This window comes from Nansenia antarctica (assembly GCF_963989245.1).
Source record: "Nansenia antarctica genome assembly, chromosome: 2".
Taxonomy (NCBI): Eukaryota; Metazoa; Chordata; class Actinopteri; order Argentiniformes; family Microstomatidae; genus Nansenia; species Nansenia antarctica.
In genome coordinates, this window is record NC_137675.1 from 66,071,825 (window position 1) to 66,098,891 (window position 27,067).

The window sequence follows — 27,067 nt, forward strand, 5'->3', positions numbered from 1 at the left end:
AGAAACATCATAATGAATAGCAGGACCAAGCTGTTATGTTTCTTTTTTATTTTCTATAAAAGAGATGAGTTTATTTCATGACCATAACAGATTGAATCACTGACCTCGATAGACCACTCACATACCAAACAATAATCGAGGAAAATGCTTAAAACACAAAACCCAAAACAAAACAAAATGTAACACAAAATAAAATACCTGAATAAAGCAAACTCTCTGCTGAGCAGCAGGTCAGCACATTCTCTGTAGAATCCATTTCTATGGCACATTACGTCCAACAGTTACCATGGAAACAATGAAGAATTAAAAGGCTTGCAGGAATGAAAAGTATTGTCTTTACCTTTTCAAAACCAATCTAACAATAAAAATGATATATATTCATATATGGTGGACTTCATCTAAATTATATAAAACAAGATGAAGGTGACTTTAGCAAAGAAATGTGTTCTTGAAGCATTGTTTGTTCATCCCCATTAAAAATGCTTGTATACACATGCTTCCCTATGCCACAAACCAAAACCATACTTACACACGCATATATACGCATCCACACCCACGCACGCACACGCACGCACACACACACAGACACACACGCACACTCGCACACACACACATGCACGCACGCACACGCACACAGAAACATGTCTACCTAAAACGTACTGATTGAACAAAATGAGAAAGTAGCTGTGAAGTGTACACTCATCATAGAAGTCCAGCTAAACTACTTTTAAACCTGAATATTGTAAATGGGTAAAATATAAAATGCTGACTTTCCTTTTTGCCTTTTTACACAAGCTCTCCCGAAATCTCCCTCCCCTTCAAATATTACACCACCCAGTCCCTCCCCACCCATACCCACCCAAAGTGTAATATATGCCAACTAGAATCGCAATACAATACAGGCACTGGAGAAAAACACCATAAGAGAAAACTCAGGAGGACACAGCAAGATTTGAACTCGTGCCCTCACGGTCTCAAATAACAGAATTAGAACTCACATCCACTATAATCGAACAAGAACAATGATAAATCAGAGCTGTTTTTGTTTTGCTATTTTTTTTTATATATTTTTTTTGTACATTTTTGTGATTATCTATCATATGTTGAACAGCTGACAGAGTGCCCTCTGTTAACTTGTAATAAAATGATCTGTGAACTAAACGACATCTCATGCAAAGAAGAGCTGGGAGCTCTTTTTGGTCTCTGCTCTCTGCATGAAGTCTGAAACTGAATTTATAGTGTCTAATAATCTGTCAAGAGTCAAATTAAGTTGTTTTCCCTCCTATGTTTTGGAATTGCCTCTTACCCCCTTAATTATCCCGTCTGGGTAAAGTTGGGTGGGGATTAATTTAGAGAACAACCACATTATACACATGGTTTTGATCTGAGCACTACAAATTCAAGGCCAATAACAAGGACATACACAGCTACTCATCAACCATGAAACTCGTATCCAAGGTTCAGTAGTGTGAATGTGACTTGGCTGTGATGAGGAAATTGCAATTAACACTCCTGTCTTAAGGTGTAATACACATAAAGGTGTTGCAGTGATCATAAAATGTCTAAAGCAATGGGGTAGCTCAGAAACAACTGGACTCTTCCCTCTACATGATTCTGCTCCAGGTTCAGATTAATAGATGAAGGAAATATGAACATTTCAATGGTTCTGTCATTAATTAACACTCGTTGGAATAATGCATATATTAGGTTTTTCCTCTTCTAATAGCTAAATGTTTTGTGTGGGGTGAAGAGGACAAGAACAAAATATTTATATATTAAAAACATGTTAAAATGAAGTTTTTAGGACTAGGACTTCAGCATATAGGTAATGGTTGTTTGGCATAGACATTGGTGGGGGGGGGGGCAAATGTGTTTGTGAGGGTTAAAATATTTAAAAAATAAAATAAAAATAAAAAATCATAGTATAACAAAATACTTTACAGTAGATCCTACATAATGAAAAAGTCTGCACATAATAATGCTCCTGCTCCTAACTAACGGTTGTTATTGATTTGTTCATATGTCCAGGCGAGGGAGAAAGATAGAATGTAGTATTGTTTGTGTGTATAGGAAAGAGGTGTAAGGCAAGCTGTACCTTCTCTCCTGAGAAAAATACATGTCTGAAATGAATCCCCCACCCCCACCATTTCCTTGCATGTGTTATTTTCTAACAAACAAAAACACAACATAACAAAAACATCGTCTTATCATCCACCTCAGACATCTGGCAGTTCATGAGCGCCTCAGTACAGATCACCAGTCCTTTATCATAATTGTTTTTGTGTTTAACGGTCTTTTTCCATTTACATTATTACTCTCCTTTGCTCCCAGGTATCAAACAAGTGTGACATCAGGAGTCCTTTCCCTCCTGGGCGAACATTGTCAAATCCCCAAGAAATGACAGCGAAACATGGGAAAAATATCCCTGTTTGCAATGTCCCTCTTTCAACAGAGCTGCAGCAGAGGATCAGTCTCCTGTCCTGCATGTTTCCACAGTATGGGCCAGTCCAGCTGAAGGTCAGTCTCTGGAGGATTAGTCACATCCACAACGGTTCCTTTTCCCCTCCATCACTTAATCAGGATCATCTCCTCAGAGGAAGTTCATATTATTTTTGCAGTTAAGTTTCTGTGTTCCTCTCCTTATCAGAACAGGTTCTCCTCAAAGATAGCCATCAGCTCACTTTGGAAATTCATGTCAATGGTTGCTGTCATCTGTAGAGGTGAGAGGAGAGAAAATAGGCATCAAAACACTTGATCAACTGAAATGACAAAAGGAGAAGCTCACCCTAACAAAAAGAAAATGCACAAGCACTTTCCCCTATGTTCAGTACCAAAGTATTGAGGAAACTATCTTACCGCCTCTCTCCTCCTCCTCTCCTGTTCGCGGCGACGTGCTAGCTCCCTCTGCTGGTCGAGTGCGCTCTGGGCTGAGGGCTGAGGAGGTGTGGGTGCCTGGGGGGGATGTGAGACTGCAGCGGGCTGGGCCTGACTCTGGGCCTGTTGTTGTTGGGGTTGCTGCTGCTGTTGTTGTTGTTGTTGTTGCTGCTGCTGCTGTTGTTGTTGCTGTTGCTGCTGCTGTTGTTGTTGTTGCTGCTGTTGTTGTTGTTGTTGTTGCTGTTGTTGTTGTTGTTGTTGTTGTTGTGGAGGTGCCTGGATGTGCTGCTGTTCCAGCCGCCTGCGAGGCTCCTCATGCACCCTTCGAGGCTGCTCCATCACATCCTCCTCATCGCGACCCCTGACACAGACAGACAAAGAGCAGTTAGTATTTGTGTGTTATTGCGTTTCTCAAAGTGTACCCTCCCCCCAATGTCCCTCTTCCACCTCTCCTCTCCTCTCCTCTCCTCTCCTCTCCTACCGTAGTTTCTCCTGCTCCCTGCGTAGCCGGTCCTTCTCCGCCTGCTCGGCCTGGGCTTTCAGGGCCTTCTCCCTCTCCTCCTTCTCCCGGGCAGCGCGGCGGAACTGTTCGAAGCTGTCACTCGATGACTTCACAGCAGATGAGGGAGCTGACGTGGACTTCTGTGCCAGGCTGGCCCACGAGCCCATGTTCTTCAGTTTCACATCCTGACAGAGACAGACGGGTAAACAGAGGGAAACGGTACAGGAGAGGAGACAGGTTAATAACTTACCTAAGACTGAACCGTCAAAGAGATTCGCTATACCTGATCACATAGCATGTAAGTACTATAAGCTACGACTCAAATTAGCGTCAACAAAGGAGGGAATCCTCCTAATGTCGGCAAAGTGTGTCCTTCCACCCACCTGTACCTTTTTCGGGGCGAGAGGCGTCTTGGACTCCTGCTTGAACTTGTCCTTGTCCTGCAGGGAGGAGGGGGGCGGTCCGCTGGGCTCTGAGGAGCGAATCACAGGCCGCGAGCTGTCCATGGACTTCAAGTCTGTTCCAGGAACACACAATGTATCAAAGACGAGGAGCATGACCCTTCTCACACGTTTGTTGATGCACATAAGTCACACACACAGAAAAAGTAACCCCAGTCCCACGGTGACGACTCACTCGGCTGGCCATGGCCTGGTAGAGAGGGCTTGTTGTCAGTGTGTTTGTGGGGGTCTTGTCGCATAGCAGGGTTGAAGGGCTCCCCTCGCGTCACTGGTGAGGGTGGCAGCTTCTCCTCTTTTAGTCCACTGAGAGCTGGGGGCGCCCGCTGCTCCTTGGACAAGCACACAGCAACACAGTTACATACGCATTCATCACACACACGCATTACCATAGCTTTACTGGACATGGTGAGGTATGCACACACACAACTCACTTTTTTAGGCTGCAGGGTGTGAGGAGGAGACTGGTGAACTATAGGAGGATACTGGGGTATCTGGGGGGAATGCATCATGAGTGAGGCGGGGTTCTCCCGCAGGTGACCTGTTAGGACAGAGGAAAAAGTCAGTGCCGTTTAGTCTACTTTAGACACAGCACGGTTATGTCCTAGCGTAGGCAAAACCAAAACACACTCGATGTACTGTGACGCGGGTCCTCACCAGTGTTGTAAGGGTCAGGCTTGAGCTGCCGAGGAGAGGGATGCTGCTGCTGCTGCTGCTGCTGCTGCTGCAGGATGATCTGCTGTGCTTTGGTGGGGGGCATGGACACCTTGTGTTGCGTGGCCTGCGACTGGGCTGTCTGCACGGGCCCCTGCGGGTAACCCATCTGCTGCTGCGCATGCTGCAGGTGGCGGGCCTGGTGAGGGGGCATCTGAGGGGGCTGGGGTTGGTGCGAAGGAGCCGTCTGGGCCTGGGTCTGGACCGAGAGCTGAGGAGGTGGCAGGGAGGCCTGGGAGGGCAGCTGAGACTGCACCTGGACAGACTGCAGGAGCGGCGCCTGGCCTGACTGCTGCTGCTGCTGCTGCTGGCGAGCCTGGAGAGACTGCATGAGCTGCTGTGGAGGCTGGGGCTGGCGGCCCTGCTGGAGCTGCTGCAGGTAGAGCTGCATCTGGCTGAGAGGCATCGGGGTGACGGGCTCCTCGTCGTCCTCCAGCAGCATCTGGGGGGGCTGGGACGACAGCAGGCCCTGGGGGGTGAGCGTCGGGGGGGACAGGGGGCGCTGGCGCAGCGGCTGGGGAGGGTGGAGGATGTGAGGGGGGAGGTGGTGTTGCTGGGGCGGAGGGGCTTGCTGAGGCTGAAGCTGCGGTTGTTGTTGGTGTTGCTGGGTTGGCTGCGGCTGCTGCTGCTGCTGCTGCTGCTGGGGTGCTGCTTGCTGGGGGGGTTTGGGAGGTAGAGCTGCTGCCCTGTGACTGGGCCGGGAAGGTTGCTGGGGCAAGGCGTTGTGCAGGGCTTACAGGGACCAGAGAGGAGAGGAAGAGAACAATAGCAGAGAAAAGGATTCGGAGAGTCAGGATCATTGACGTCACATTTACATTTTTGGCATTTAGCAGACGCCTTTATCCAAAGCAACTTACAACAAATACATTTGTTTAAGTGAGTGAAGTCATCTAACCATCAGTCATCACAAGAAAAAGTAATCTATGCTCGGGCCAGGGGCCACTGGCAGTCATGAAGAAAAATGTGGTTTTTACATTTTTATTTCCCAATCAATCTAATCACACGTAAATGAACGCAACTTTGATCAAGCCTTTAAACGGTAGGAGACAAGACAGCCAATGTACATACCTGGGGGTGGGAGTATGGGGTGCTGGTTGAGGAAGGGGTGAGTCTCCGGGGACACTGGGCCTGCAGAGTGGGCGTTGAGGTGAGGAGGAGCAGGTGAAGAGGAGTCCCCGGCGTGCTGGGTCAGGTGCATGAGGGGCTGGCCGAAGTGGGGCAGGGAGTCAAACGTGTTCTCCAGCATCTGGGAGGACTCCAGGGCAGCCACGGGAGGGGGAGGCATGTAGGTCACAGGAGAGGGATGCTGCTGCTGCTGCAGTTTCAGATGGGCACTGGGCAAGAGAACAGGGGCCTGGGGGTGGAGATGGGGGGCACCCTGAGACAGGGGACCACCTCCACCCATAGCATGAGCATGTGGCTTCTTCCCGTCCTTGGTAGGGTGGCCTTTCTTCTTAAGTTTGGGAGCCATTCCTGAAAAGAGTAAATCAAATGTAAGACAGTGGACATCCTCCAATAAATGTACTGCGCTGTCTGCAGACAATTCCAGGGCAAAGCCGCTAAAAATGTATAATTTTTCTGTGGCAACGACAGCTACAGAAAACTACATTTGGAGAGCCATGCCAAATCCATGCCACACATGATTTGCATGGAGGCAAAAAAAAGTCTGACTGTTCCTGGACCGACGGACCACACGAAGACTACACGAAGATAGCCACAACCAGCTAAAAAAATTAATTGCCCCAGCTTATCATGTCGCAAATACAGAGCAGCCTAATACTGGATCTGCAAGAGATAAATGGAGTGGACGTCAGGGGCAAGTACAAGTCTGATCAAGCTTGCCCAAGGTGAGTGACTTTATTTACTCTTTACTTTACTTTATTAATGTTAACTACTTATTTTCAATGAATCTGATGTCTGTGATGGTTAAACGAGGACAACGACCTGGCCCACTACAGTGCTGACATCCTCCAAACAGTCACTGACCACTTTGCTACGGTGCTGGATCGCAGTGGATGCGATCGCAACAAGGCATAGCATCACAAATGGCTATCTGCCAAAGTCTGCCAAAGTCCTTGTTAAGTCCCTGACACACAGAGACAACAAGCCAGGGCATGGGGGGATTTCCTTCTTGACCCGGATCGGCAGAAGACTTTCCTTAACCTCCTGATGGTGGTGGAGCTGATCTTAGTCATTCCACTGTCCACTGCAGCATGTGAGCGCGGGTTCAGTGCGATGAAGAGAATAAAATCTGATTGGAGGAGCCAGCTATCGGTTAGGCTATCGGTTAGGCTGATGTTTTTGGCCATTGAAGGCCCTTCAGCTCAAAATGTCAACTGTGACCGGGCGTTAAACACTTCTGTTCAGAGAGGGCACAGAGGGTGTAATTGGTCCTGTCTGAATACTCTGAAATAGCACTCGTCATTTCACTGATCTGAAATGACTACTGATTGATAGGTTCAGTTTCTGCCATATTGCTTTTACCCATCCATGCTACAAATAAGTTAATAGTTGGAACCAATTCTCATCTAAAATTAAATATAATGATTGATGAAATATTGCTAATACATTTTATTTTTTAAGAAACTTGTGTTCTGTAGTGTTTTACACACAATCAACAGGCAATGGGTTTTAGTTAGAAGTTGTGAGAGAAATCTATGCGCCGCACAGCCGGCAACGGTACCCCCTAGGCAGGGCAAGTAGAAATTTCGATGGGGCAAGTAGATTTGACAAGCAGGAAAAAACCTTAACACCGAACCCTGAATAATATACTTTTTTTGTGTGAATCTGAATGTGACTGCAGCCACAATGCGAGTTAGATATTATTTGTTAGATAGTTATAGTTAGATAGTATTTGAACATGCTTTGAATTTTTTCTTCCAAAAATAGACGTCTCACCCGTCTCAGAGTCGTCGCTGTCTGAGGAGCTGGACTCACTGCTGTCTGAGGAGGATTCAGTCTTTTTGATGGCAGTCATGGCCTCCATGGTTTTCTCAGCGACTGCAGAGAAGAAGGAAGGAATCACATTCTTTCACACAAGTTTCCCAGAACGCTGAAAAAGACACTGCCTCGGGTGGGGGGGGCATGTATGTAGGTCATGGTTATACACTGCATTGCTCAGACAAAGGATCAACACAGAGAAAGAGAGTCCCTCACCTGGAACCTTCTTCTTGTTCTTGCGGAGACAGGAGGAGACATATCGCTCCAGCTCGCGCAGCGTGGAGGGCTTGAGTGTCTCAAAGTCAATCTCGATTTCGTCGGGATTGGAGTTCTTGAGCGAGGGCTCTCGGGACTGGATGATGTGCACCACGCGGCCCAGCTTGTCTCCAGGGAGCTTGTTGATGTCCAGGCTCAGCTGCCTCTTCTCCTCATATGACATGGGTCTGCACTTGTCCCCGGCAGCCATGCCTCCTGCTGCACCGGCTGCCCCCAAGTCCTGCTCTGCATCGAGGCCAGACATGGGCAGCAGGGTAGGGGGCCCAGCTACCTGGGGGGCTATCAACCTGTTGTTCTTCACCCCCTCCTTCTTACTGCAAGACCAACAACAGACAACAAAGACACTCAGTGTTGTTTCACAGGGAAAAAAACTGTCAAAAACCCATGTGAAAGACCGTGCCAACGGCGTAGAAAACAATCCATGTTTAACACTTGCCATGGATATCAGAACCATATAAATGGCTTAGAGGATTAGCTAACAAAACAGCTGCATGAACAATAATCTGGCAGAGGCAATCAGTCAAGTCTGCCAATACAATTCAGTTGCTCCCTCCAAAATCTCCTTGGTCCTGTGCTGGTTCCTGAGCTTAGACAGAGGCTAGCGGGACGGTGAGGGGGTTGGGGGCTTACCTGGGCTTCTTGGTCTTCATTTTGGGCATGAGCTCCTTGTTGTTGTTGTTGTTGTTGTTCTTGGTCTTTTTCGGGAGCTGGATGGTTGGCGGAGGCTCCTGGATCTCATCCACCAGTGCAGACATGCCTCTCGTTTTCTTTTTGTGCTTGTCTTTCTTTTTCTCTTTCTTCTCCTTCTCTTTCCTCTTTGGTTTGCAGACTGGTGGTTGGGACAGGGCAGCCAGCTGCTCGTGGACAGCCTTCAGCTGGAACAGAGAGGAGACCTGTGGTAAATGCACTGGGACAAGAGGCTGTACACACAGATGATGACAATGACGTAGCCATCCTTCCCCTCCTCCTTTCCCCTCCCCTTCCCTCACCTGCTCCTGGAGCTCTGCCAGCCTCTGGGCCCTCTCTTCCTCAGAGTCATCTGTGGAGGACTCGGACTCTGAGGACGAGTCACTGGAGCTGTCAGAAGAGGAGGGGGGGATCATGGGCGGCTGGGACTTGATGGGGACAGAGTTGAGCACAGGAGCTGGAGCAGAGGCCAACGTCTCCTCAGACTCATCTGGCATTTTGGCAAAGCACATCTCAAACACGTCCTGTCAAAAGAGAAGACAAGCTCAGACTCACAGGCACACACACGACCACAGCAAATAGCTTCATAAGCCTATCTTGTCTTTGGCAAAAGACTATGGCTGCTACATGAGCATGGAAACAGGCTTCACCTGTAGCTTGCGTGCCATAGCCACCACCTCGTGGTCTGGTGGGTTATACTTGTAGCAGTTGGAGAACATTAACCGCACATCTGCAGCAAACTCCTCTGCCTCCCGGTACTGCCTGTTCTCCAGCTTGACCTACGACACAATACAGACATAAAGAACCAGCTACATCACACACAATTACCCCCCCCCCCCATCCCCCTTAACCCACGGTGTCCTAAACACACCTTGATGGTGCTGAGGTCCATGGGGTGTTTGATGATGTCGTGGTAGTCGTGTAGTCCCAGCGTGGCGACGTCCACGGGCTTGTAGAAAGGCCACGCGTAAGCAGCGTGCTTCTTAGAGAGCATGTCCCTCACGATGTCAGCAGAGTGGCGCAGCTGCTTCTGCTGCTTAGGGCTGACTGGTCCGACTGGTCTGCCCAGCCCCATGCCCATGCCCATGACCATGCCGATATGGTGCTGGGAGTCAGGCGCCTCCTTCTTGATCAGTTTAGGTGGTCGGGTGCTATCCCGCCGGGGCAGTGTCTTCCCCGACTTGGACTCCGCCGGTGAGGACTCGCTTAACTGGTCGTTGGCTGTAGGGGTAGTCGTGTCTGCTTTCCTTTTCTGGCTCTTTCTCTGCTGAAAGGGATGAAGGGAGGGTGGGTGGGGGCCAGAGAGATGAAGGCAAGGGGAAAGGCAAAGGAATGGAAAAGAAGTAGAGTATGAGAGGAGAATATGAATGTTTATATCAGATGCCTTTGTGTACCTTTTGGAAAAAGCATTCTGAATAATATGCCCACCCTCCCTCGCATATTTCCCTCTTTCACACTCACTTTGGCCATGGGCAGAGGGTTCTGTAGTATGGGGGCTGTGCTCTGAAAAGTCGTGGGGGGCAAAGTGGTCTGGACAGGGGGAGGCACAGAGGTCATGATGGGGGCTTGGGGAGTGCAGTCCGATGGGCCCAGGGAATAAGGGGCCCCAAGTTGCGGCGCATGGGTGGGTATCATAGGGGGGACCCGGGGAGGCAGAGCCTGCATGATAGGTTGGGGAGGTAGAGAGGGCGGGCCCTGCACTGGTCCTCTGGTCTGTGGCCCTGGAGAGATGTCGCACAAGCCACGCGTGTGTGGGGTCGTGGACGGAGAGTCCATAGTCGGCCCTGGCTTCATGTTCAGACCTACGGGAGAAAGACAAACCGTCAGTAGGATCTCACCTGACAAAAACATTTTAAATGCAATAACGACGAGACAATTTGGAAAAACACACAGACGAATAACATACCTCCTTCTCGCCGACCCCGGCCGCGTCCCTTGCCTGTCATGACGGCGATCTCTGTCTCCACCTGAGGCATTTCTGTGATCTTTTTGAGGAACATCTTCTCCAGAGCCTCTGCCATTAAGACTATGTCATCTCCGGGCTGCAGGGGGAGACAAACACTGTTCATAGTGCAGCAGTAAACGCCACTACACAAGTTTGTTCAGCACAAGATGGCTAATGTGCTCGTCAACACCATCATTCTAATCAGCGTTTCGGTTGAAATAGATTTAATTGAACACGGTGGGGATATACACCCACCGGCCACTTCATTAGGTACACCTTTTCAACTGCTCGTTATATATCTAATCAGCCAATCACGTGGCAGCAACTCAATGCATTTAGGCATGGAGACATGGTCAAGACGATCTGATGAAATTCAAACCAAGCATCAGAATGGGGAACAACGGTGATTTAAGTGACTTTGAACGTGGCATGGTTGTTGGTGCTGATCTACTGGGATTTTCCCACACAACCATCTCTAGGGTTTACAGAGAATGTAAAAAAATATCCAGTGAGCGGCAGTTCTCTGGGTGGAAAAGCCTTGTTGATGGCAGAGGTCAAAGGAGAATGGCCAGACTGGTTCGAGCTGATAACTTAAAATAACCACTTGTTACAACCAGGGTATGTACAAGTGCATCGCTGAACGCACAGCACATCGAACCTTGAAGCAGATGGGCTACAGCAGCAGAAGGCCACACCCAGTGCCACTCCTGTCAGCAAGAAGCAGGAAACTGAGGCCACGATTTGCAGGGAAACCGAAATTAGACAAGTGAAGAAAAACATTGGCTGGTCTGATATGTCTCGAATTCTGCTGCGACATTCAGATGGTACGGTCAGAATTTGGATCCATCCTGCCTTGTTTCAACGGTTCAGGTTGGTGGTGTAATGGTGTGGTGGATATTTTCTTGGCACACTTTGGGCCCATTAGTACCTATGAGCACTGTTTAAACGCCACAGCCTACTGATGGGTAATGGCTGAAAGTTAAGCTATGTATTTATCTAGTTTTAGTTTTGCTATATTTCACTAAACACTAAATAGTGTATTTTGTATAATGAGTAGTCGAGACATAAGGCCTTGTCCACACTACACCGTTTTTTTTGTAACCGGGGTTTTCCCTAAAAAAAGAATCGCGTCCACACAATCACAGTTATAAAAAAACACCATCCACACAAAACCGCGAACATTGTTTAAACCGCGCCATAAAATGTAGGCATATTGGGAGGCTGCTGTTTGAGCGTCATCTTCCTTTTTTTTGTACTTTAATTCCAAAAATTGGAAAGTTGTTTTAAGAACATTGTTAATGTTCACCTGTTGTTGAGGTGTTAAATGTAAAATGTAAAGAGAGCTTGCAACACTTTTGTTGTATGTAGTGTAACCATGTAACCAATGTTGTATGTAGGCCTACACCTTTAAGTTTGTTTTTTTTACTGAAAAGGCAGCTCAATTAATATTACCTTGTAAATAACAAGAGACTTTATTTTACATTTTTATTGTACAGTTTGTTTACGTTACTTTAAACGTCTGTGTCGTGTTGGGACTCTTGGTTCTAGCAGCATTCTCCGTTGCATATTCCGGTGCCTCTGTTGCTCCAGTAACTCGGCGATTAACTGGATTTTATTCTGCATACAAGAAACTACTCCTGTTAGCATGTTTAAAATCAGCAGGATCTTCCTTACGTCCATCTTAGCACATGTAGCCTCTTCTTCTTCTGCTTCTTCTTCTTCTTTGTTTACAAGTAGCCTAATGCCTAATGGCGCATATATTCTGACGTCATAGATGTCGCACAATTGACGTTCAAGCCGAAAACCCCGGTTTTCCCGTATACACCTCTCCGCTGAAACCGGAGTTTCTACAAAAGTTCACCCTGGCCGGAGTTCTCAAGAAAGCACGGTTTCAGTAACCGCGAACGCCGGGTGCGTGTGGATGGAAGGCAAAACCGGGTAGAAAAACGCCCGGTTTAAAAAAAAACGGAGTAGTGTGTACAGGGCCTAAGTCACTAATGGGGCTTTTCCACTACGGTGCTGACCCGGTGCTGACCCGGGTCAGCCCGCTTCGTTCCCCTTTTCCATTAGTCGTCCCAGGTCGGTTCGGTCCCAGGTCAGCTCGCTTCTTTAGCTCCACATCGACCCCAGGGTCTACAATTTCATATCCGGGTCTTTTTGCCAGGCTGCGTGTGACGTGTGACGCTGCACACCGTTGATTGGTCAATGGAAATCGTCATCCCATGTCCCATCCCATATATTTCTTCACTAACCGCCATCTTGAAATACCACATTCGATCTAGGAAAATGTCACTACAGTTTCTGTAATAGCTTATTAATAAAGATTCGAAAAATTATGCTGACCATCGTATTATCTTAGTTTAATGTCATTTCAATGAATCATAGAACTTTTATTTACAACAAGCACAACACAAAAATCGCTATTATGCACCGTCTTTGCCCGTGAATAACACCGGCTGTGGAGGTGGAACAAACAAAATACTCCTTTGCTAACTTCACCATCTGTCTACGGTCATTTTGAGCCCTTAACCACCGCGCTGACACCCCGAGAAGTTATGCTTTTAACCGTAAACTTGATGAACCGGGAGTTCACCCGGCCGCTGCTGCTGTGCTGTCCAGCCATTCACTCATGAGTCAAATGCCGGTTTTAACAGGGAATTCGCTCCGCGCTGTGTCCACGGTGATAGGAGTGGAGGATCGACTCCATTCAAAAACTTTTGGATTCCCTGGTTTCTCCTCTTTCCGGACACGTTTGAATTGTTATCCTAACCCCCGGTAAACCGAAGTTATTAACCCGCAAACGGCACCGTGTTTGTCTGTGAATAATGCCGGTAGATTCGCGTCTTGTCGGCGTTTCCCGATGATGATACTACAGTTCATAAAGCAGACAAGTGAAGGCAGTGGTTTTAAGGGTTCAAAAAACATGACTTTATTATGTGTACATAGCTTCCTCTCTCTCTTTCTCTCCAAAAAAATCACTGTTGTTGCTGTGTACACCCGGAAGCTTTTTGCCAGGCTGCGTGTGACGCGTAACTCCGCCTACTATCGTCTACTCCTCCTACTAGTCCGGGTCGGTTTGTGTATAATGGAAAACCAGAACAGATCAAGTGACCCGACTTGACCTCGAACCGATCCGAACTGCACTAACCCGGGCTGCTGATGGAAAAGCACCATAAGTGGTTTCACATGTTAACTCTCCCTAGCAAATTGACAAGCTTTGTTTGTGTTGAACTGTGGTTGGACCTTCTCTTGGGATCCACTAATCCTGTTGCTAGTAAGAGCCCTAATACTGACCCTGAGTTTAAGGAGAGTTACGACCACCTTAAGGAGAGCTTTGACCTAAAGTGTCTCAGTGTCCAGTTTCTGTGTGTTACCTAACGGCCTCGAACCATACTGCTTAATATTCATATAGGATGCTTATGTAATTGAGCGTGTACAAATCCTATAGGCTGAATAACAGTTCTTTGTCTCTGAAGACTATATAAACTCATGTATGTGGACCAGGGTTTCCGTTAACCGGTAATTACCGGTCTTTGTCCGGTAAAATATGTTGAAGTCCGACATATTTAAACCTCTTCGGTCATAATGTCCGGTGAAAACATTTTGAATACAATTCGCTAAAGTTTAATTGTCACATTCTGATTCCTTCTATATTAAAAAAGACGAATATATAGGCTATGTTGTGTCTTGTTGTTCTCTAACTTACAAGATACACTTTATATTAATAATACTCTGGTCTCTGGAGCAACGTTCAACGAGCGTCTTTATTCAGCATCCCAACGACAACTAGACCACACTAGTCGATCGATGATAACATTGTCAAGATGTAATGCTACGGAGGCAATAGCAATCAATCCCAGATCTATGCTAAACATAGCAATATACTACAGGCTATATATTTCTTTTATTATTATATGATTTGACGCCGGCATGATGACTCCGCGAAACTGCGGTAATAGCCTGCCTAGCGTTTAGATGGGGAAGGAAAAATTTTATTTTTTTCTAACGGAAACCCTGATGTGGACTTTATACTTTGAAGACTGTACCCTATACTTCTTCCCGACCGGTCGTATTCATTAAACTAAGAAAGAGATCTCTGAGTCTGTCGTTTGTCATCTGTATCTTCAAGACCATCACTTTTGATAAAATCCCTACACTACGTATTGTATTGGTAAATGGACTGACCTATATAGTGCCTTACAATGGCCTTGCATGCACCCATTCACACACACATTCACACAACAATAGGGGCAAGCTACCATGCAAGGTGCCGGCCTGCTCATTGAGAGCAATTTGGGGTTCAGTGTCTCGCCCGAGGACAACTCGACATGTGGCCAGCCGGGGTTCAAACCGCCAATCTTGCGATCATTAGACGCCGGCTCTACCTCCTGCTCCACAGCCACCCCAGTATTGTTGCTGACCATGTCCATCCCTTTATGACCACAGTGTACCCATCTTCTAATGGCTACATGTCACATAGCTCACATCATCTCAAACTGGTTTCTTGAATATGACAATGAGTTCACTGTACTCAAATGGCCTCCACAGTCACCAGATCTCAATCCAATAGAGCACCTTTGGGATGTGGCGGAACGGGAGATTCGCATCATGGATGTGCAGTCGACAAATCTGCAGCAACTGCGTATAATGTCAATATGGACCAAAATCTCAGAGGAATGTTTCCTGCACCTTGTTGAATCTATGCCACGAAGAATTAAGGCAGTTCTGAAGGCAAGAGGGGGTCTAACCCTGTACTAGCATGGTGAACCTAATGAAGTGGCCACTGAGTGTATACTGTTGATCTGTCAAATTGTGACTGACAGCAAATGTGAGTCGGCATGGTGGTGATAAAAGCTTGTGGGTTACCTTGTTGTATATGTAGCAGTTGGTATACATGGTGTTGAAGTCTTGAATACATTCTTGGGCATTCCAGTAGTAACTGGTCTCAAGTCGCTTCTTGATTGTTCCCATGTCCATAGGACATTTAATTATCTTGTAATAGTCCTGAAAAGAAAACAAACTGTCTTAGTACCATACAGTGGCGGCTGGTGATAAAAATGTTGGGTGGGGCACAGGTTATGGGGGCTTGCTCCACGGGGAAGAATATCAACTTTAAAATCTGGATTTACAGTCGATTTTAGCATGAGAATATATACAGTGGGTTCGGAAAGTATTCAGACCCCCTTACATTTTTCACTCTGTCATATTGCAGCCATTTGCTAAAATCAATTAATTTAATTTCTTTCCTCGTTCATGCACACACAGCACCCAATATTGTCAGAAAAACACAGACTTGTAGACATTTTTGCAGATTTATTACAAAATAAACACTGAAATATCACATGGCCATAAGTATTCAGACCCTTTGCTCAGTATTGAGTAGAAGCACCTTTTTGAGCCAATACAGCCACGAGTCTTCTTGGGAATGATCCAACAAGTTTTTCACACCTGGATTTGGGGATCTTTTGCCATTCCTCCTTGCAGATCCTCTCCAGTTCTGTCAGGTTGGATGGTGAACGTTGGTGGACAGCCATCTTCAGGTCTCTCCAGAGATGCTCAATTGGATTTAAGTCAGGACTCTGGCTCGGCCATTCAAGAACATTCACAGAGTTGTTCTGAAACCACTCCTTCGTTATTTTAGCTGTGTGCTTGGGATCATTGTCTTGTTAGAAGGTGAACCTTCGGCCCATTCTGAGGTCGTGAACACTCTGGAAAAGGTTTTTGTCCAGGATATCAATGTACTTGGCTGCATTCATCTTTCCTTCAATTGCAACCAGTCGTCCTGTCCCTGTAGCTGAAAAACACCCCCACAGCATGATGCTGCCACCACCATGCTTCACTGTAGGGATGGTATTAGGCAGGTGATGAGCAGTGCCAGGTGTTGTCCACACATACCGCTTACCGCCCAAAAAGTTCGATTCTGGTCTCATCAGACCAGAGAATTTTATTTCTCAGAGTCTGGGAGTCCTTCAGGTGTTTTTTGGCAAACTCGATGCGGGCTTTCATGTGTTTTGCACTGAGAAGAGGCTTCCGTCGGGCCACTCTGCCATAAAGCCCCGACTGATGGAGGGCTGCAGTGATGGTTGTCTTTCTAGAACTTTGTCCCATCTCCCCGCTGCATCTCTGGAGCTCAGCCAGAGTGATCTTTGGGTTCTTCTTTACCTCTCTCACCAAGGCTCTACTCCCCCGGATGCTCAGTTTGGCCGGACAGCCAGTTCGAGGAAGAGTCCTGGTCATCCCAAACTTCTTCCATTTAAGGATTATGGAGGCCACTGTGCTCTTAGGAACCTTAAGTGCAACAGAAATTTTGTAGCCTTGGCCAGATCTGTGCCTTGCCACAATTCTGTCTCTCAGCTCTTCAGTCAGTTCCTTCGACCTCATGATTCTCATTTGCTCTGACTTTACACTGTGAGCTGTAAGGTCTTCTATTGACAGGTGTGTGCTTTTCCCAATCAAGTCCAATCAATATAATTAAGCACAGCTGGACTCCAAGGAAGGTGTAGGCCCATCTCAAGGATGATCAGAAGAATTGGACAGCACCTGAGTTAAATATACAAGTGTCACAGCAAAGGGTCTGAATACTTATGGCCATGTGATATTTCAGTGTTCATTTTGTAATAAATCTGCAAACATGTCTACAAGTCTGTGTTTTTCTGACAATATTGGGTGCTGTGTGTGCATGAACGAGGAAAAAAATGAAATTAATTGAGTTTAGCAAATGGCTGCAATATGACAAAGAGTGAAAGATTTAAGGGGGTCTGAATACTTTCCGAACCCACTGTATATAATATAACTTAATTATTTTTATATATAACTTATTAAAGGGCAAACTGCAAACACAACAAAAATATAATGCACAACAACTGACAAATCAACTGGAATAGTCTTTGTTAGCAGAGTAGACCTAATGTTAACAGAATGGACTTATACCCTTTGTCTATCTGTGCAGCGGTAAGGTGAATAATTCTAGCAGTACTGTCCAGACAGTTGTCTTGTTTAGCCATTCAACTAGGCATTATTTATTCAATGGAGAAAGACATGGAACACAATGCAATTGTGATAATAAATGTGTTCTTTGTTACTTCTTTAATTAAATTAAAGTGTACCTTTCTATTATCATACAATATTTCCGTGAACATGTAAACTCTATAATCATACAGTTGTCTTTCTATTAGTTGTCTCTGTCATACTGAACTGTTTGTTATCATCCTGAACTACAGTACAGGCCAAAAGTTTGGACACACCTTCTCATTCAATGTGTTTCCTTTATTTTCATGACTATTTACATTGTAGATTCTCACTGAAGGCATCAAAACTATGAATGAACACATGTGGAATGATGTACTTAACAAAAAAGTGTGAAATAACTCTAAATATGTCTTATATTTTAGATTCCTCAAAGTAGCCATCCTTTGCTTTTTTGTTGTTAATAAAATAAAAAATTGTTGTTGTTAATAAAATATATAATAATAATATTAAATATATATATATATATATAATAACATATTATTATTAACACATTATATTTAATATTATTATTATATATTTTATTAACAACAAAAAAGCAAAGGGTGGCTACTTTGAGGAATCTAAAATATAAGACATATTTAGAGTTATTTCACACTACATTACATAATTCCTATGTGTTCATTCATAGTTTTGATGCCTTCAGTGAGAATCTACAATGTACCAAATAGTCATGAAAATAAAGGAAACGCATTGAATGAGAAGGTGTGTCCAAACTTTTGGCCTGTACTGCATCTCTGTTGCTCACCTCAGTTCTGTCTCTATTGCCCTCCTCTCCTGTTGTCTGTCTCTCTGTTGCTCTCCTCTCCTGTTGTCTGTCTCTCTGTTGCTCTCCTCTCGTCTGTCTCTCTGTTGCTCTCCTCTCCTTGTTGTCTGTCTCTCTGTTGCCCTCCTCTCCTTGTTGTCTGTCTCTCTGTTGCTCTCCTCTCCTTGTTGTCTGTCTCTCTGTTGCCCTCCTCTCCTTGTTGTCTGTCTCTCTGTTGCTCTCCTCTCCTTGTTGTCTGTCTCTCTGTTGCTCTCCTCTCCTGTTGTCTGTCTCTCTGTTGCTCTCCTATCCTTGTTGTCTGTCTCTCTGTTGCTCTCCTCTCCTTGTTGTCTGTCTCTCTGTTTCTACATTGGTCATCGCAGTTGCATTTTTTTTTTACTTAGCAGTCTCACGCATTTTTTATTTTTTTTTGTATCCAATGTTAGGTGGCCGTCGTGGCCCCCTAGTGGTAGTGGCCCTAGGCTGCAGCCTAGGTAAGCCTATAATCTGCGCATGCTCAGGGCGCACTTTTCTGCGCCCCAACCGGGGAATAGGAGACAGCCAATTGGAGCGCTGCTACAGCTCACGTTTTTTTTTTATTTTTATCATGTCAATACCAAGCCAACATACCGAGAGACAGAAACAAGGAGTGCATCTTTATAGTGTCTCTGACATTTCTATAGTAGCAGGACAGCAAGCCGGACTGGGAGCAGTAGGGCTGCACAATACATCATATAACTACCAATATACAGTGCCTTCAGTAAGTATTCACCCCCCCTGGACTTTTTCCACATCTTGTTGTGTTACAACCTGGCTTTAAAATAGATTTTCTTTTGTCACTGATCTACATTAAATACCCCATAATGAAAATAACATTTTAGAAATGTTAACAACAAATTAGGCTGTTTACTACTTGGGCACTTGTTGTCAACCACGTCAAGTGAATAGATGAAGTGTTCACCTCAGTGTTTGATATATTGCTAAGTCATATCGCTATCTCAATATCATGCACAAATGACTGCGATATGATGTTTTGTCTATATGGTGCAGCCCTAGTGAGCTGTACTCACCGGCAGGTTGAGCTTGATTGCGTCCACAGGCGCCTGGAAGGGCCAGGAGAACTGGTGCTTCCAAAGGTTCTTCAGCACCACCTTGAGCAGATACTGTAGCTGATTAGTCTGGCGCTTGGGCCGGGAGTAGTTGGTGGTCTCTGGGGGCGGGGGGTTGATGGAGTTGGGCGGCTGGGTGGAGGGCTGCCCCTGGCTGCTGCTGCTGCTGGCCGACATCTGTGCTGCGTCCAGGCCGTCCCCCATGCTGACGACGGGGAGGGGCGTGGGCACGGGGGCGGGAGCGGGCACAGGGGTGGTGGCGGCGGGACACCAGTTGTTCAGTCTCGACCCGGGCGCGGACTCCACTGAGAGAGCACCGCTGATTCCATTGCACTCCTCACTAGGTTCTCTGGGGAAGGAACAGTCATTAGGCTCTCCATCAACCACGTCATCAACACCCAGCTACAACCATCATCATCATCCGCCTCAGGATTCTTACAGCCACCATTAACATCATCATCATCATCATCATCATCATCAGCAGCAGCAGCAGCATCAGCAGCATCATCATCAGCAGCAGCATCATCAGCAGCAGCAGCATCATCAGCGATATCGCGACAACCGATACCGACCTAAACACAATCACTGCTATCATCAACATCAAATCACAACTACAGTCACCGCTGGCTCTGGCTCGCCTTCTGGGTAAATGTCATCCATTTAGCCATCATTTTAATAATCTCCTCTTAATCATCATGTTCAGTGTTCCACAGCTCATCTCGCTCCCTACAGTCACTCATCAACCAACCCACTGCTGCACATTTCACAGTAAAACCGTCAACCTGTTGTTGTTCTCAGAGATGTGTGGTTGAACAGAACATTTGAACATTTTCATCCCCTCGGACCTAAAATGTAAAAAAAAAAAAAAGAAGAAGCTTTCTGACATTTTGCATCAACTAATAGCCGAATGGTGGTGTATTCTACAAACATATCCAGTGTAGTGTTTCAGAGGTTGGCCTGGCGTGGCTAACATGTCCACAGCTGATGTACTCAAAGCCCTATTAAATGCAGGGCTCCACTCCACGGGAAGGCTGTGGTAATTGGGTCGGTGAGGCATCAGAGTGCGAGAGCAGCGCCCTGCCAAGGAGGGATGGACAGCAGGGCAACGGGAGGTCACAGCACACATCTCAGGTCATAACGAGGGACACAAACACTGGGGCGAGCAGAATAAGCTGTTGGGGGATCTAAGCTGTAGGTTGTAACTTGTTACTGCAAACGGAAAGCACATTGGCACACGCACACGCCACACGCACACACACAGGTACACACACGGTATAATCAACAACTCTAAAGGTCAAATTCCTATTCTTGTATTGGTTGGCTTAACTGATTACAATAGTGTGCTGAAGAGTGATCCATGCAATTCCATTTGACAAGCCCTCAGAAATGTAGTGACACTGTCACAGGGCAAGTTGACGAGTGTGTTTTTGTTCCACGGTGCAGCGGAGACTGAAGTGGGTTCATGAATGTATGCATTTCTTTTTGATGAGTGCTTGTGATGTTATGAACTTGGGACATGGGTGAGGGATCTAGAAATAGTCGATGTAGAGGTATGGGGGGGCGGGGGTGGGGTGTTCATATTTTCGTAACTATTTTCCATAGTAAGAGGGTTGAGCAATAGGAACCAGAGACTCATATGGTTTTCACTATGGGGAAACAACCATGGTCTGTAGGCTAAATTGTGGGGGTGAAAATGATGCAGAAATTTGTCATAGGAGTTTCCTACACAAAACTACTCTGAACAATTCCTCGTCACGATTTGCCTTTCAAACAGTACACTCAAAATGTTAGGCTACACAAAGGAAGATAAAATCCTTGTTTTGGCAAGCATGGGAGTGTAATTTACAGAGCTGAAATAGCCCATTCACAAAAGCACTTCCTCATAAAAAAGGCAGTGATGTATCTGTGTGAGATCAGAGGTGGGTTCTCTGGGTTGAGTCATGAGTCATGGTGTGGTTTATGCGGGTCTTCTTGAAGACGCAGCCTTCCCACTCTTTGGAGTCTCTGGAGTGTTCAGGATATGGGAGTTTTGGGGGAATGTTTGGCGTCATCTGGCTGCTGGGGAACTAAGTGTTCCACTGCCCCCCCACCTGCCTCTCCTAAGGCACCGTCTCAGGGACACTGTGTTCACTTCGAGACAGAGTACAAAGACAGCTAAGATCATCTGCAGCCCAAGGCCACACACTGCTCTAGAACTAACTCAGCTAAAAATAATAGAAGAATAAAAGAATAATAAAGAATGCTCCCAAAAGGAAGACATCGATCATGAGAGGTTTAGTAAAGACACCCACTCATGCTCCGACCAGTCTTAAACACACACACACACACACACACACACGACTCTCACACAAATACACATCTCTGACTAACTACATTCTTGATGAGTCACTTTCTGAGAAATAGGAAGCAGTAAGAAGACCACATGATCAGTGCCTGTGCTTCCCTGAGGGAACCACACAAAGAGTGGAGAATCTGACTGACCGATGCATGACAACAGGGGGAAAGAATTCAAAATCTTCTGGTAGCAGCCTGCTTTCTGACTTAAACTACACTACTCTAACCAGTAACCTCCATCCCCAATGTCTAAAATCTTTCAAGGTTTATTGAAAGTGCAGAAGTACAGACTTTCTGAATATAAAACACAAATGCATGATACACAGCGCAGAGATGATACAGTATCAGCTAGGGATGCTCCGATTTATCGGCCACCGATTTAAATCGGCCGATTTCACTCCAAATGACTCGATCGGTGATCGGCAAAAATGGCCGATCGCAAAAACCGATCTTTTTTTTTTTTTTTTCTTTTTTTTTTTTCTGGGGAAGACAGATAACTGAACAGAAAACATAGGAGGACGTAACAGTATGTAAACCATGAAGGCCACGTTTATGATGTCTTTTATACAGCCATATCGACTGACTTGGGCTTCAGGCCCTAACTGGGTGATAGGCCAGACCTTTACTATGCCATAAAAATGGGTCTGCGTTTGCTTGGTGCCTAATGGATCAAAACTTTTGTCTAAAAAGCAAAAAATATTTAGGCTATCCAGTCAGTTATGTATTTTTTTTAAAATCGGTATCGGTATCGGTATCGGTTGATCTTGAGGAAACAAATCGGTGATCGGTATCGGCCCCAAAAATCCAGATCGGAGCATCCCTAGTATCAGCAGCTATGATGAAAAACTAGAAGGCTACATTATATTGAGATAAAATAACTAATAAACCATCTAGTGGTTTTAAAGACAACCCCAGATCCTAATTGACTGCATGCTATGCTGCTAGACATCACTGTTTGATGGGCATGGTGGTGATGGTGCGATGCACTTCTCTGCAGGGAAAGAGTGGCACAGTGGACAGTGTGTGTGTGTGTGTGTGTGTGTGTGTGTGTGTGTGTGTGTGTGTGTTTGGTCGATTGAAGCTGAAAAACAAAGAGGTCAATGAGGACACAACGGAAATAGGCAGAAGTGTGGACAAGCCAGATGTGGGACAAGACCTAGGAGGAGCTCCTACAGAGACAGAGTCAGTGGTACTGCAGATGTCTGAGGAGCAGAGCAGGCAGCGGCACCAGGAGCAGGCCCAGCATAGACAGCTCAGGGACCGGGGCAGGGGGCATCCTCAGGGACCAGTCAGAGGCTGCTAGCACCACATGGGCCTGCTCCAGCTGCACAGTGCTTCTGTGATCAGAGACTCACTACACACACACACACACACACACACACACACACACACACACACACACACACACACACACAGACACAGACACACAGAACCACCAGATGGTCTACTACATGCCAGCAACAATCAGGAACACACACATACTCCCTGTGACAGTTGTTGCTGTTATCAATGTTTCAGAGCCATCACAGACACGTCTCGGAGCACAACAACAAAAATACCAGTTCTTCCACCTGCAAGAACTCTGTGAACTACTACTTCATCTAGTGTCTGAGCACACTTAGCCTTGTAGGCCTACATGTCAGCAACGCTAGGGCTTGCAGTGACTTACCAGGTAGAACATCAATGTCTTGCAAAGTGTTTTATCACGTGGACGTTACACTTTCATCAATGTTTAGCCTATCGATTTAACCACTGAAGCCAAACACTGAACCCAACCTGACGAGACTAAGCCGACAGGAAAAACAACCCTCACTTCTCACTTCTGATGGTACATGTTTGGTTGCAAGTTGAAATGTGTAAAGTAAGGTCAACAACAGGCTGCTGACTACAACAGGCTGCTGACTAACCTGTTTTGAAACCTATCTACCTGGGCCCATTGTCACCTTTACACACAGAGCCTTAGGTAATAGCTGGTTTCAATGGGTGAGAACCCCCCGTTTTCACTGATAGTCTGGAAGACAATGGATATGTACATTTCAATATCATCAGGTGGTAATGACTAGTTGAGTGGGAACCACAGCTCCAGGTGAGGTCAGGGCTTATTGATGAGTTAGGCCTACATACTAGGAACTGCTCAACAATAATAATCCATGACCAATTCCTTTTTTATCAGTGGCCTGCTGCAGCGTTCAAAGGCCAACAACAGTTCATAGCCTGCTAGCCCAACCAGCGGATTCCAACAGAGGTGTATCTAAAGCTAACTTCCTGCCAGTCCATGTCCTACACCCCTCTCCCCTCTGGAATAACAGTTGACCTTTGACCTGGACATAGATCATTAGACTGCTGTGGAATGTTTGGAGGAGAGGAAGTGGCTCTGGTTACCGAGGGGCCATGTCACACCAGGAAATCTGGTTCTGCCAGAAGTCTCCGTAGGACTGTGTCACATATTAAAGTGGATGGGGAAAAAAAATAAAATAAAAAAAATGGCTGTATCCCATAAGAAAGTACACAATTAATAATGTATGTTTAGTGGGACGTTTCAGGCGAAATGTAGGCCCAATGATCTTACTCCAGAGGGCCCCCAGTTAGGGACAAGGGAGTGTTTTCTTTGCCTGAAAGCAAAAGCATACATAATTAATGACACTACAAACCAGGGCCAGACCACCACTCCCTGTTCTCATCCATCCATTCCTCCCTCTCCTCTTTCACACTGTGACGCGTCCCTCTGACTCGCTCTCCAGGGACCAGCAGGCTACCTCTCCAGTGTTTGCACACCAATAGACAGTGACACATTCATTCGCTTCATGACTCAGAGCGTAGTCATACTCTAGTCAAGACAAGAGTAGTCCTTCTGGAACACAATATCCCAATGCGCACAGTGATGCTTTTATGACACTTTTCTAATTCCTGCATGCAAATTAAAGTGACTAGTTGACAATCCACTTCTGAACGTCTGCATAGAATCTTTGAGGAATCTACAGTGTGTGTGTCGATGGGGGATTAGCACCGTTAGCTACCATTGGAAGCACATGCTTTCTGTCATGCAGAGCTAGCTCTCACCCACATGCATGCATACGTACGTACACACTAGTGTGGCATAAGGAACGCAACTTCTTGCGCCGAAGGTCCAACTAAACCAAAGCCATAAATTCAGAACCAGACTGGCAATCCAAGTGAACTCTGTGTGCTGTCAGCTCTGTGTCAGCCTGGTCCCCTCAGTCACACTGCTGCTGGGGCACATCTGCATTATCAGGTTTAGCCTGTGTTAAGGTTGATCAGGTTTAGCCTGTGTTAAGGTTGATCAGGTTTAGTCTGTGTTAAGGTTGATCAGGTTTAGCCTGTGTTAAGGTTGATCAGGTTTAGCCTGTGTTAAGGTTGATCAGGTTTAGTGTGTGTTAAGGTTTAGTGTGTGTTAAGGTTTATCAGGTTTAGTGTGTGTTAAGGTTGATCAGGTTTAGTCTGTGTTAAGGTTGATCAGGTTTAGTCTGTGTTAAGGTTGATCAGGTTTAGCCTGTGTTAAGGTTGATCAGGTTTAGTCTGTGTTAAGGTTGATCAGGTTTAGCCTGTGTTAAGGTTGATCAGGTTTAGCCTGTGTTAAGGTTGATCAGGTTTAGTGTGTGTTAAGGTTTAGTGTGTGTTAAGGTTTATCAGGTTTAGTGTGTGTTAAGGTTTATCAGGTTTAGTGTGTGTTAAGGTTGATCAGGTTTAGTCTGTGTTAAGGTTTAATGTGTCACAGAACACACTCTGCTAAATGACTAGTATCTAGGTGCCCCAAACTACCAATGTCAACTGCACAGTGGGATTATTGCAACATAGGCCTACACCCTATAAACATGCACACATGTGAACATGTTGTAACTAGTTACAGGGCATACACAGGTATACAGGTGATACAACTTGGGGTACCGGACAGACAGACAGACTGCTTCCTTCTTCCAATTTAAACATTGACACACCAAGACTGCAGACCTAGGGGGAAAAATACTACAGCCACATCTCATTTTTTTTTAAATGACTCACTTTGAGAACTGTCTAACATTTTCTGACTCAGTAGAGAGATAAAGAAAAGCTCCCTCTCTCTGCTGCACTCCCAGCCAGTCCACAAAGCTCTGCCAGGAATCAGGAGAGCTTTTCCCAAAACTAGCCTGCTGCCACAACAAATACAGCACCTACCCCTCCCCTCTTCCTCTGGACTCCCCCTTCCCCCTCCACACACACACCCCCTCTCACCAGGAGGTTTAGGGCTCCTGGCAGAATATGGGCTAACAATACAGTCCTTAAACCACTGATTTCATTTGGCTTTTAAACTGATAAGACAAATAAATGTCCTGTTTGAGACTGATATTCACAAAGAACAAAGACTTCAGACTGTGAACAGGAGCTTTCGTTTGGTTTCACTTTAGCATTTTCCAGGGTTGTCTTTTACAAATGCTAGTTCTATGATTTCAACATGATGGTCTTCATTTCATTGACAAAGTCTTAACTGAACAGAAACATACAACTGTTTTTCTATATTGACAAAATGTTACCTTTTCACAGAGACTGAATAATGTGCAATTTTTTCCAAAAGCGCATCCAGTGTCTGAAAATCCAGCAAATCGTTAGACTTGGCATGCATCTTGAAATCCATTTATGATCTCCTCTCGAGAGAAACTAAAAACTGAAACAGAATAAACTAGGAGAGGTTGGGTTCCTTTTCTCTCTTTTTGCCAAATCACAAGAAGAGGGATGCCTCTTCTCATAGCTCCAGTCCAGTTCAGATAAATATCCCAAAATCCAGTGAGACAAACACACATTAATCCATATTCCAGACTGAGGGAGGTTATTCCAGAAAAAAAAAAAAAAAAAGCAGGAGAAAGGAGCCTCAGAAGCGGGTAGATTCAGCTCTGTTGAGGAGGCTGTGGAGGCCTGCAAGCCGGCTGGCTCTGCTAGCTGTGTGTGCCGGTCTTCACTCTACCCCCTCCCCCTCTAAGCAGCACAACGGCCCAGTTGCCACAGGCTCTTCGCCCCATTGTGTGTCCACCCCAGGCCTCCCCCGCTCACACGGACACAAGCAGCAGGAGAGAGGGGGAGAGAGGAAGGAGAGAGGGCTCCGGTAAGATCCAGGAGGAGCACTTTCTTTCTGCCGTTCTCTCTCTCAAACACACAGACAGAGCAGCGTGCAGTTACTCAACGGTGAAAATGGCTCTGCTGCTTCCTCATTGAGCGGAATCTCAGCCCACATACCCCTCCTTCTCGCTCTCCTACGCTCGCGCTCTCTCCACCCCCCCCTCCCCATCAATAGCTTGGTCCCCACTCCCTCCCTCCCTCCCTCTCTCTCTCTCTCTCTCTCTCTCTCTCACTCACTCGCTCGCTTGCTCTACACCTTTGGCACCCCACCCCCTTCCTCCCTACTTCCATTTCACCCTGTATGCCCTGCCCCTCCCCCACTCACTCTTCCCTTTTCAGACTGATCTT

At 46.1% G+C, this 27,067-nt stretch overlaps 1 protein-coding gene across 1 annotated transcript; it reads right to left on the reverse strand.

Moving 5' to 3' along the window:
* Positions 1-881: 881 nt before the first annotated feature.
* On the reverse strand, positions 882-26,240 carry brd4 (bromodomain containing 4; the record flags this gene model as incomplete). Its single annotated transcript, XM_080524836.1, has 19 exons — positions 882-2,712; positions 2,857-3,235; positions 3,356-3,561; positions 3,760-3,893; positions 4,013-4,160; positions 4,269-4,375; positions 4,492-5,280; positions 5,617-6,021; positions 7,447-7,548; positions 7,705-8,078; positions 8,395-8,639; positions 8,754-8,975; positions 9,102-9,230; positions 9,323-9,718; positions 9,913-10,253; positions 10,358-10,493; positions 15,263-15,400; positions 19,238-19,625; positions 26,140-26,240. The coding sequence occupies 19 exons, from the start codon at positions 26,238-26,240 to the stop codon at positions 2,644-2,646; spliced, it is 4,809 nt and encodes a 1,602-aa protein (XP_080380962.1). The 3' UTR covers positions 882-2,643.
* Between the last annotated feature and the right edge of the window lie 827 nt (positions 26,241-27,067).